General features: G+C 38.7%; 2 protein-coding genes across 2 annotated transcripts; both read left to right on the forward strand.

Annotated features, from left to right (window-relative positions):
* Nucleotides 1-4,569: 4,569 nt before the first annotated feature.
* On the forward strand, nt 4,570-6,359 carry LOC131140413 (complement component C1q receptor-like). The gene has a single exon (XM_058090822.1). The coding sequence runs from the start codon at nt 4,632-4,634 to the stop codon at nt 6,285-6,287; it is 1,656 nt and encodes a 551-aa protein (XP_057946805.1). The 5' UTR covers nt 4,570-4,631; the 3' UTR covers nt 6,288-6,359.
* Nucleotides 6,360-8,557: 2,198 nt separating this feature from the next.
* LOC131140392 (thrombomodulin) lies at nt 8,558-11,755 on the forward strand. The gene has a single exon (XM_058090777.1). It carries the CDS (start codon nt 8,598-8,600, stop codon nt 9,699-9,701), a length of 1,104 nt encoding a protein of 367 aa, XP_057946760.1. The 5' UTR covers nt 8,558-8,597; the 3' UTR covers nt 9,702-11,755.
* The last annotated feature ends 1,182 nt before the right edge of the window (nt 11,756-12,937 follow it).

The raw sequence follows: 12,937 nt of genomic DNA on the forward strand, positions 1-12,937 counted from the left end.
TCTAAACACGCGCCCATCTAAGTTCTCTGATTGGCTGAAGACGCAATTTTACTAAATCTTAGTCAATCTTTATTGCTTATGTGCTCTAACCACCCGCCCACTCAAGTTTTCTTATTGGCCAAAGACGCAATTTTACTAAATCTTTGTCAATCTTTATTGCTTATGTGCTCTAAACACCCGCCCATCTATGTTCTCTGATTGGCTGAAGACGCAATTTTACTAAATCTTAGCCAATCCTCATTGCTTATGTGCTCTAAACACCCGCCCATCTATGTTCTGTGATTGGCTGAAGACGCAATTTTACTAAATCTTAGCCAATCCTCATTGCTTATGTGCTCTAAACACCCGCCCATCTAAGTTCTCTGATTGGCTGAAGACGCAATTTTACTAAATCTTAGCCAATCCTAATTACTTATGTGCTCTAAACACCCGCCCACTTAAGTTTTCTGATTGGCCGAAGACGCAATTTTACAAAAAACCTGAGCCTTACGAAGCCGGTGATATATTTTTAGGCGGCTTCCGTAACGTGCTGTAACGGGGTGTCAAAAAGTGGGTAATGGCGTTATGCCGACAGTAAAAGTAATTAGTTAGATTACCCGTTACTGAAAAAAGTAACAGCGTTTACTAACGTTATTTTAAACTGCGTTATTCCCATCACTGGACGCCATACTACAAATCTGTGATTGTCAATGTTATCCATCGTTGTTTGTAGAGTTGGCCCAACATCAGCTGGGATAGGCTCCTGCTACCCTGAACAGGATACGCACTAGAAAATGCACGTATGGATGGCCTTTGAGTGTATTGCATTCATATTGTGTGTACGTTAATATATAAATGGCTTGCTGTCAGTGCTGCAATATGAGTACTTGTTGATGTATTGTGTGTACATTTGTGTACAACACAAACACAATTGCTTCAGTTTGGTTACTTCCATGTTTCATGTTCTGGTTATAACAATACGTGGACAATATTTTCACGAGTTATGGATGTGGAAAAACATGAAAACAAATATGCTACCGAGCAAAAGATGAGCTCATAAACAATGTTTATCTTCCATACTGACTTAGCACTAGCGGTGGGCGTGTCTCATTGGACTTCCTGTCATTGTTCTCGGTCCATTTTTATGAGGTTAAGCAAACACAGGAACTGTCTTGATTCGGACCACCTAAGCCAGGAGTGTCAAACTCGTCACAATCGGCCATATATGTGAGAATACTTGGAATATGTTGTTGCTTAATCACATTTATTATTGATTATTTCTTATAGTATAGATCAGGGGTGCTCACACTTTTTCAGCATGCGAGCTACTTTTAAAATGACCGAGTCAAAATGATCTACCCACTACAAAAATGCAAAACATCTATTTATTTTCAAATGTATTGAGGATTATTTGTACGTACAATGTATGTTGATGTACCTTACATAACCAAATGAGCCAATATTGCAAAACACACATAATTAACTATTAAATTTTTTTGTAATTACCTGAGTTTACTTTGATGACTTGCACTAAATTGAACCAGCCAGGGATGCATAGTCCGGACAGTAGCTGCTGATAGCCAGCCTCAAGCACACTTCCAAATGTTTATCAGTCATGGATAATATCCGTATCATAATATCCGTATAATATTCCATATCCGTATGGAAGTGATATGTTTTTTGCCTTTTTATTTGGTCCAGTTTTTGCCTTTTTACTTGGTCCAGCTCCTTCACTCATTTTAGTGACCATAAACTTTAGCGAGGGCTTTAAAATCTCGCAATTTGCCGACTAGCTTAGCACTTTGCATCGTTGTTTACGCATGAGCGGTGACCTAAAGGTCAAAATTCAGTTGTCATCTGACTGGTTGTCCTGTATGTCAATCAAGTAACGGGGATGGATGATAGGCTGACATCGTAAGTTCTGCTGCACTTAGAGACGTTGTTTGATTTGATTGGTCGCCCGAAGGGCAACATTCAGTTGTCATCTGAATGGCTGCCCTGTATATCAATCAAGTGACGGCATTGATGCTGGGATGATATTTTTTTAATGTCACGCCGTGATCGACCAGCGATCGACCAGTACCACCTCCGCGATCGACCGGTAGCTCGCGATCGACTTAATGAGCACCCCTGGTATAGAGGAACTGTGATTGGATGCAAGGCAATTTTCCATCCAAACAGAAATTGATTGATGAACTTACTTACCTCAGCAAGAAGTACATTCACTTTTAGGGTTAAAATACAATTTACTTAAAGTCATTGTGTGTAGTTTTGCTTTATTTTAGTTTTATTGTGCTATTTTTAAACTTGTTTTTGTGCTTGTGTGACAGTAGAATGCAAAAAATTATATGTAATATTATTTTGATCCATGCATCCATTTTCTATGCTGCTTATCGTCTCTAGGGTGGCGGTTATGCTGGAGCCTATCCCAGCTGTCTTTGGATGGTAGGCGGGGGATACACACAATCTCCAGCCAATCACAGGGCACATATAGACAGAAGGTAAGCTCTCAGTGCTGTTTAATGGCCTTATTTCATGTCTTCATGCCGCACACCATGCACACTCACACAATTGGAGAAGATCATTTCAATGGCACCCATTCATCTATCCATCTATTTTCTATGCTGTCCACCGTCACTTTGGTCATGGGTATGCTGGAGCCTATCCCAGCTGTCTTTGGTCGCCAGCCAATCGCAGTCATTCATTCATTCATTTTCTACCGCTTATCCTCTCTAGGGTTGTGGGGGTGCTGGAGCCTATCCCGGCTGTCTTGGGGCGAGAGGCGGGGTACACCCTGGACTGGTGGCCAGCCAATCACAGGGCACATATAGACAAACAACCATTCACACTCACATTCATACCTATGGACAATTTGGAGTGGCTAATTAACCTAGCATGTTTTTGGAATGGGGGAGGAAACCGGAGTACCCGGAGAAAACCCACGCATGCACGGGGAGAACATGCAAACTCCACACAGAGATGTCCGAGGGTGGAATTGAACTCGGGTTTCCTAGCTGCGAGACCTGCATGTGAACCCCTCTTCCATCGTGCAGTCCATATTTATTATTCATTCATTCATGCATTTTGTACCGCTTTTTCCTCACGAGGGTCGCGGGGGGTGCTGGAGCCTATCCCAGCTGTCTTCGAGCGAGAGGCGGGGTACACCCTGAACTGGTGGCCAGCCAATCACAGGGCACATATAGACAAACAACCATTCACACTCACATTCATACCTATGGACAATTTGGAGTCGCTAATTAACCTAGCATGTTTTTGGAATGTGGGAGGAAACCGGAGTACCCGGAGAAAACCCACGCATGCACGGGGAGAACATGCAAACTCCACACAGAGATTGCAGAGGGTGGAATTGAACTCGGGTTTCCTAGCTGCGAGGCCTGCATGTGAACCCCTCGTCCACGTTATTATATGTAATATTATTTAGATCCATCCATCCATTTTCTATGCTGCTTATCCTCTCTAGGGTTGCGGTTATGCTGGAGCCTATCCCAGCTGTCTTTGGATGGTAGGCGGGGATACACACAATCTCCAGCCAATCACAGGGCACATATAGACAAACAACCATTCACACTCACATTCATACCTATGGACAATTTGGAGTCGCTAATTAACCTAGCATGTTTTTGGAATGTGGGAGGAAACCGGAGTACCCGGAGAAAACCATGCAATACAATAATATAGTAAACCTCGGATATATCGGACTCGGATATATCGGAAATTGGCTCACAACGGACAGATAAAAAAGAACCGATTTTTCTGTAATGCATTTCCAATAAAAATTAATTGCATATATCGGATTTTTTATAACGGATTTTGCCTATTTCGGACAAAATCTCCAGTCCCGTTCCAATGCATTTCCATTAAATTTCCCTCGCATATATCGGATATATCGCCGCATCGTGGCGCTCTGATTGGCCGAATCATGACAGGCCGCTATACGACGTCATTTGCAGCGTTTGCAGCGTTGCCTGCGCGTCCAGGTACATTGGAAACATAGTCAAGGAAGTGCCTTTTTATAACGGATAAAATCCCATTTACGCATATACCGGATATAAATCCCATATATGCGTAAAACAGAAATTTTCCGGTATACGCATATAACAGATTTCGCTTATATCGGACAAAACCAGTGGGAACAATTGAATCCGATATATCCGAGGTTTACTGTACAATTAAATGAAATATCAAAACAATAATAGCAAAACGTATGGAAGTATTATATCAGTGGCAGGATGGCAAAGGTCAGTTTTTATTTTTTTCTCCTCCCCGTGCATCCATCTTCACTTTCCTATTGTGATGTCACCACATAGCTGAGGTCATATGACCCCCCCTCTGTGTATTGTAACTCACTACAATTAAGGGAGTCAGCTTAAAAGTCTGAAGTCAACCGAGACCGGAGACATCTGGAGAAGCAGTCAAAACACATTGAAGTCCACCATTGTTTTGTCCCGGCTCAAAACGGAACTGGTCAGCGAAGGCGAAAGAAAGGAACCATAACCGCCGCTAAACATGGTTTTCCGCCTTTAGTTTATGTCCCAAACAGGATGCAGCGACATGAACGCGGCACTTTCAGGAGCCACAAGCGAATGTTCTTCACATTCCATATGGAAAACTCTCGTTGTTAAGTTGCGACGATGCCGCTGTTGTTCTTACTACTTCTGCTCAATACCCGTTTTGGAGGATTTAACGGCATCGAATATGAAACAATGTGCACTTCGAATGCCTGCTTTACTCTACACTTGGACAAAGTGAGCTTTGACAAGGCCGGTCAGAGCTGTTTCCACAATGGAGGGTACCTGATGACGGTCAGGAACGAAGAAGAAGACCACCATCTCCATTCTTTGATCTCCTTGATCCAGAAGGAGAAGCACTTCAAGTTTTGGATCGGATTAAAACTTCACAAAGGCGACTGCGTTTTAGCTGACAAACCTCTCAGAGGATTCAAGTGGACATCCGGTGAAGAAGATTCCCGCTTCTCCAACTGGGATAAAGAACCCGTGGACACTTGTACTGAACGATGTGTGCATGTTGACTACAATCCGAAAAATCGGAATGTTCTGAAATGGACTGCCGGAGCTTGTAAAACTCCTACTTTTTACATGTGTAAGTTTTACTTCCAAGGAATGTGCGGATCTCTGCTTCTGTCGGGATCTGGAGATATATCATACACGGCTCCTTTCTCCGAGGAACCCTTGCAAAATCAGATCAAATCCTTACCACTCGGAACGTACGCGAAAGTCACATGTGCGGATCGGGAATCTCACTTTTCTGTTTGTATGCTGAGTGATGATAAATACCAGTGGACCGTCGGAGGTCCGTTCTGTAAGGCAGATTACGGAAAATGTGCTTCCGATAACGGCGGATGTGAACATCTGTGCCAGGAGGACTCGGATCAGGTTCGATGCCTCTGTAAGCAAGGTTACACGATCGAGGAAAACGGGTTTTCTTGTAAGTTACAAGACGTGTGCAACGTGGAATTTTGTGAACACGACTGCATCCTGGGAGAATCCGGATTTTCCTGCGATTGTCCCGTCGGATTCAAATTGGAATCAAATCAGCGGAATTGCTCGGATATCGACGAGTGCCAACTCCCACATGTTTGCGCTAATCGTTTGTGTGTTAACACACACGGAAGCTACACGTGTGCGTGTCGGGAAGGTTTCCAAATGTTCCGAGGTGATTGTCTCGATTCGGATGAGTGTGTGAATTCCCGATGTGAACACGGTTGCTTGAACACGATGGGATCGTTTTCCTGCTACTGCGAGGATGGCTTTACTTTATCCGAGGATGGCTACTCTTGCGCGGACGTCAACGAATGCGCCACGGAACGCTGTCAATTCCGATGTGTCAACACCGAAGGAAGTTTCAGTTGCGTATGCCCGACGGGGTTCCATTCGGATGCGACTGGAATGGATTGCGTTCCAGATATCACTGACGCACCGTTAAATGACGCAACGCAAGAAAACATCGCCGAAACTGAACCCACGGTGACACAGGAACGCCGACGAGGGTCCACGCCTCTTCCACGTGTGGAGACCGTCACGCCAATTAATGCGTCTGCGGCATCGAGCGCTAAAGTCGTCAACTCCAGAGTGCTTATCTGCGTCCTGGGATCGGTGATTCCGTTGCTGATGTTAGTCGCCGCGACGTTGGGTATCGCCGTTGTTCGATGTCATCGAGCGAGAAAAGAAGCAAAGAAAACGACAACAGACACTTATTGTTGGGTGGCCTCGGGTTTGGATCCACGCTTGGAGAAATTTTACGAATCCATCTTGACTGATGATTTATGACCCGATGGACGGAATTGCTTTTGTGTATAATTCATCTTCAAGCATATTTATGTAATTTATATTTAAGGTTCGACTGTATAAACGTCATTTCTGTATATTTCTGTATAAACGTCATACAGAAATTAATTACAGTGTTTTTTTCATTTTTCTATTATATATTTTTTTCATAATATTTTGACTTTATTCATTTGAAATTATAGCTGTTTTTTTACAATTCTGTGATTTTTTCATATTCCATATTTTATTTAAATTTCATTATAATGATTTTGATAATAATTCATAATAATTTTCACGATAATTTTCATAATAATTTTCATACTAATTTTCATACTAATTTTCATACTAATTTTCATACTAATTTTCGTAATAATTCATAGAAATTTTCATAATAATTCATAATAATTTTAAATAATAATTCCCATATTTTGGACATTATTTTTGTAAAATTTGAATTTTTACTGCAACCTAATTCTCCAAAAATTACGACTTTATTTTTTTTTCCTGATTATAATATTTCTACATGTTTTTTCTTCACTATTTCAAATGTACACTAAATGTGCCATTTTTCTATTAGATATTTTTTAAAAATACTACTACTACTACTTTTGATATTTGGTCCCTTAATATTTGTTTTACTGTAGTCGTAAAAAAAACATTTTTTCGACTCTTTATTGTTATTATTGTTCCTCATAATATTACAAGTTTATTCTTGTAAAATTAGTGTTTTTTTCATTTTTCCATTATATATTTTTGTCATAATATTTTGACTTTATTTATTTGAAATTATAGCTTTTTTTTCCAATTTTGTTTTTTTTTCTATATGACTTCTTTTATTTAAATTTCACCATAATTCATAATAATTTTCATAATAATTCATAATAATTTTCATAATAATTTTCATAATAATTCCTATATTTTTGACTTTATTTTTGTAAAATTATAATTTTTACAGCAACCTAATTCTCCAAAAATGACTAAAATGACGACTTTATTTTTTGTTCCTCATCATAATATTTCAACATCTTTTTTCTTTACTAGTTCAAATTTATGCTACTAAAATTACTGTTACTGAAAAAATTACTGAAAAATACGACTAAATACTACTAATACTAATAAAAATACTACTACTACTACTACTTTTGATATTTGGTCCACCAACACGTAAAAACAACATTTTTTCGACTCTTTGCTACTAAAACGACATTATTGTTCCTCATAATATTACAAGTTTATTCTCGTAAAATTAGTGTTTTTTTTCATTTTTCTATTATATTATTTTTTTCATAATATTTGGACTTTATTCATTTAAAATTATAGCTGTTTTTTCCAATTTTGTTGTTCTTTTTTTTCCATATGACTTCTTTTATTTAATTTTCATAATAATTCATAATACTTTTCATAATAATTCATAATAATTTTCATAATAATTCATAATAATTTTCATAATAATTTTCATAATAATTTTCATAATGATTTTCATAATGATTTTCATAATAATTCATAATAATTTTCACGATAATTTTCATAATAATTTTCATAGTAATTTTCATAGTAATTTTCATAATAATTCATAAAAAAAATTCATAATAATTCATAAAAAAATTCATAATAATTCATAAAAAATCATAATAATTCATAAAAAATTTCATAATAATTCATAATACTTTTAATAATATTTCCCATATTTTGGACTTTTAGTTTTGTGAAATTATAATTTTTACTGCAACCTAATTCTCCAAAAATGACAACTTTTTTTTGTTCCTGATCATAACATTTCGACATGTTTTTTCTTTACCAATTCAAATGTACACTACTAAAATTACTGTTATTATGAATATTATATTATTTATATATATATATATATATATATATATATATATATATATATATATATATATATATATATATATATATATATATATATATATATATAATATTAAAATGTCAACCAGTCCAAGGTGTACCCTGCCTGTCTCCTGAAGTCCCATATTTTGGACTTTTACTTTTGTTTACGCTACTAAAATGACTGTTATTATGAATATTATTATTTGCTATAATGTGCTTTGATTTTCCACTGGTTTCTGAGCGCATATACACGGTATCCTTAACCATAAGTCAAAAGTAAAAGTCAAGTCCTTGTTCTGAAAAAGCGTCACGGCCCCTGGGCTCCACATTGGAAAAAACACAGTAGTTAAGTCTTTATCTCATTTCCTTCCCGCCTTTAACTTTCCTTCCGCAGTCGCCTGCAGGGCTCGGAGTTTGCCGTGGAAAAAAAAGCCAACATTTGAGAATGAACGACATCCCAGCGACATGGCTTGCTGGAATCTCCAAATCCTTGTCTCGTTACCGCTTGTGTTCTCCGTCCAAACATGCTTTTCCACGGATCCGACTTCCGCTTGTCGACCGTTCTGCGTCGGGAACAACTGCTTGGTTATCAACCGAGACAAAGTGGATTTTTCAACGGCAGAAGAACGATGCCGAGCCAGGAAAGGACAACTAATGACTTTTCAATCTCCCGGAGATGACAGATTACATGAAATGATAAGGAAAGAACTGAACGGGAATTTTTGGATCGGACTTTTTTTACCGGCAAATACATGCAGTAGCTTCTCGGCTAAAATGCGAGGCTACGAGTGGACGTCTGGTCGCAGGCGCAGCGATCACATTCCTTCTTTTATCACCTGGAAAAACGACATAAGAGTCTGTTCTCCATATTGTGTGTCACTTTCCGATGACCGAACCTTCACGGAAAAACCATGCACTGAAAAAACCGACGGCTTCCTCTGCAGAACCTACCACAAAAACGCATGCGTGGTAGAAAAATCGTCATTTTTCCGCAGTTCCAAAGGCTGCTCGGATGCTCCGTGTGAACAAAACTGCACCGTAGTAAAAGACGGATTCAAATGCTCCTGTTTCCGAGGATACGCACCACACAGCGAGGATCCCAGAAGGTGCAGAATCCATTGCTCTCGGGAAAGATGTCCTGCCATTTGCGAGAAAAACACTAACAGCGCTTGCTTCTGCGCTGAAGGCTTCATCATCAATGATCAATTCTGTGAAGACATCGACGAATGCATCATGGGGGAATGCGACCAAGAATGTAAAAACACATTCGGAAGTTTTATCTGCTCCTGTAAAGAAGGCTACGTTCTAACGGAACAAGTGAAATGCGTCCGAGCAGTCGGCGGACATTTTGATATCACCACTCCATCCGCCAAAGGTTACGTTAAACCCAACAACGATACCATGAAAGGTTCCTCCGTGTCTGCAGCCACTTTTATTTGGCTGTGGATTTTACTCGCTTTGTTCGTGGTTGGGTTAATATGTATCGGGAGAGTCTACGTGATGAAACGGCACAAGCGAAGAGAGCAAAATTCCAACCCAATTCCGAGTGCCGCGGTGGGAAATACTTAGGTGCTGATTTTAACTTGTTTGCATGCATTTTACTTCATGGCTGCCTGTTATGTTATGTTATGTTATTATCGAGAAGGGATACTTTAAATAAACATCAACTAGAAAATGTTTCCACAGCATAATAATTGTTCAACATGAAAGAATTACAAATACAGTGAACCTCGGATATATCCGACTCGGATATATCGGAAATTGGCTCACAACGGACAGATAAAAAAAGAACCGATTTTTCTGTAATGCATTTCCAATAAAAATTCATTGCATATATCGGATTTTTTTATAACGGATTTCGCCTATTTCGGACAAAATCTGCAGTCCCGTTCCATTCCCGCATTTCCATGAAATTTCCCTCGCATATATCGGATATATCGCCGCATCGTGGCGCTCCGATTCGCCGAATCGTGACAGGCCGCTATACGACGTCATTTGCAGCGTTTGCTGTTAGCGTTGCCTGCGCGTCCAGGTACATTGGAAACATAGTCAAGGAAGTGCCTTTTTATAACGGATAAAATCCCATTTACGCATATACCGGATATAAATCCGATATATGCGTAAAACGGACATTTTCCGGTATACGCATATAACGGATTTCGCTTATATCGGACAAAACCAGTAGGAACAATTGAATCCGATATATCCGAGGTTTACTGTAGATGGAAGATGAAGCCATTTCTTAGGCATTATTATGAAGTCATTATTTATTTTTATGATCAGTCCCTTTTTGTTTAGCAAAGATATTAATATTGCTGATTTAACTCAAAAAGATTATATATACAAATACATTCATTCATTGCTGGAGCCTATCCCAGCTGTCTTCAAGCAAGAGGCGGGGTACACCCTGGACTGGTGGCCAGCCAATCCCAGGGCACATATAGACAAACAACCATTCACACTCACATTCATACCTATGGACAATTTGGAATCGCTAATTAACCTAGCATGTTTTTGGAATGTGGGAGGAAACTGGAGTACCCGGAAAAACATGCAAACTCCACACAGAGATATTCGAGGATGGAATCGAACTCGGGTCTCTTAGCTGTGAGACCTGCATGCTAACCTTTTTTTTTACACCGTGCATCCATGAATCAATCATTCATTCAGTGTTGCAGGGATGCTGGAGCCTATCCCAGCTGTCTTCAAGCAAGAGGCGGGGTACACCCTGGACTGGTGGCCAGCCAATCCCAGGGCACATATAGACAAACAACCATTCACACTCACATTCATACCTATGGACGATTTGGAGTGGCTAATTAACCTAGCATGTTTTTGGAATGTAGGAGGAAACCGGAGTACCCGGAGGGAGAAAACCCACGCATGCACGGGGAGAACGTACTAACTCCACACAGAGATGGAATTGAACTTGGGTCTCCTAGCTGTGAGGCCTAACCACTTAATCACCGTCCAGCCCCATACAAAAAAAGTGTTTTCCCCCTTTCCTGATGTTTGTCACAATTAAATGTTTCAGATCATGAAACAAATGTAAATATATGCAAATATATGTAAATATATGTAAATATACAGTTGAGTCCAGCACTTACTAAAATCATCTTTATTGTCTGTCTAACATCGCCATCTACTGTTATTTACATCAAATTTCACATCTTGCATAAAATAATCCTTCGGTGGTTCTTTAAACGTGTTTTTGTTTCATTTCCAGGCAGGACAGTAATACTTGTGTATTTTATTTGCTATTGTAGTAAATCAGAGTCACAGACATATGTACTATATATATGATATAGGGTTTGGTGTCTATACTATACTTCTATAGCAGGATATATAGCAGGATAGAGATATTTGAGCTCTTATGAGTGTAACTTGGCTCGCGCCAGTGGATTCCAATAGGGGGATTGTTTGTGACATTTGGTTCCACTTGGTGGACACTTCGAAGATTTTGAAATTTTCTTGCCCAAACTAAATTTTTGCCACAGTTAACGGGCCACCACGAGCCAGTTGGGAGGCAGTTTGAGCCACTACACGCCACTAGGCACCTTATTGACGACACCAGTAGCGTCATTAGGCCTATTTTAGGGGGACTTCAGTCCGCCTAAAATGTTCTTGAGCCCCCTAAATAATTTGATATTTTTAATATATTTTGTATTATTTTTTATTTATTTAATTTTATTTTTTTTATTGTTTTTATTTTAAATTTATTTGGGTTTTTTATATATATATATATTTTTTAAAATATTTATTTATTTAATTTTATTAAAAAAAATATTTTAAATTTATTTGGTTTTTAATTTTTTTTATGTCTACTACATTCATTCATATCCTGTGCATCTCCAGGAGGGCTAATCCGAGGCGACACTAGGCGCCACAGCAAATTGCATTGGCACCAACTGGAACCAACTGGAACCAACTGGCACCGACTGGCCCAGGGGACTCTTAGCATTACAAATGCAAAACATATTTGTGTGAAAATGAAACATTTTTTCACCAAAAGCTGTTTTTGGTATTTTCTGATATTTTCCTGTAACTTACCTCGTCTAATCCTTCTTTTGTAATGTAGCCATATACCACAATAATCTGTGTGCCTTGAAAGATCAGTCGAAATCATCACAAATGGCATATTTAATGCACAAAATGTATCAATATGGCCGCCTACATCCTTCAGTTTTTCTCTATTGTGAAGGTTTGGCCCATCCCCTGATTTAAGTTAATATGTGACATTTTAGCAATTGAGCACAAAGAAGTCGTCTCATGTACACGAGCCAGATATACATACTTATGGATCTAAACTGTGTCCTCACACTAATAAAATGTAAAGGAAACTTTGAACGCCATCCACGACTGCCTAGATCCAGTTATCGGAGCTGATAAGAATATATTTAGACACAAACTCCAACTTGTAATCAGTGAAAAAACTTCACTCATGTAAAAGAGCAAACATAAGGGGAAACCCATGACCTTTATATCAGTGATGACTGGAATCATGACCTTGGGAAACTGGAACAATATAAAATAAAATAAAATAAAATAAAATAAAATAAAATAAAATAAAAAAAAAAAATGAATTTAAATATATTTCTATTAATTGTGGTGCACAAAAATTAACCTAAATTTATAGTCTGGAATGTCGTACAAGTTAGCAACTAGGATTTAACAAACAGTGCATGGGTTTTCTCCGGGTATTCCGGTTTCTTCCCACATTCCAAAAACATGCTAGGTTAATTAGCGACTCCAAATTCTCCATAAGTACAAATGTGAGTGTGAATGATTGTTTGTTTATATGTGCA

Source organism: Doryrhamphus excisus, chromosome 13, assembly GCF_030265055.1.
Source record: "Doryrhamphus excisus isolate RoL2022-K1 chromosome 13, RoL_Dexc_1.0, whole genome shotgun sequence".
Taxonomy (NCBI): domain Eukaryota; kingdom Metazoa; phylum Chordata; class Actinopteri; order Syngnathiformes; family Syngnathidae; genus Doryrhamphus; species Doryrhamphus excisus.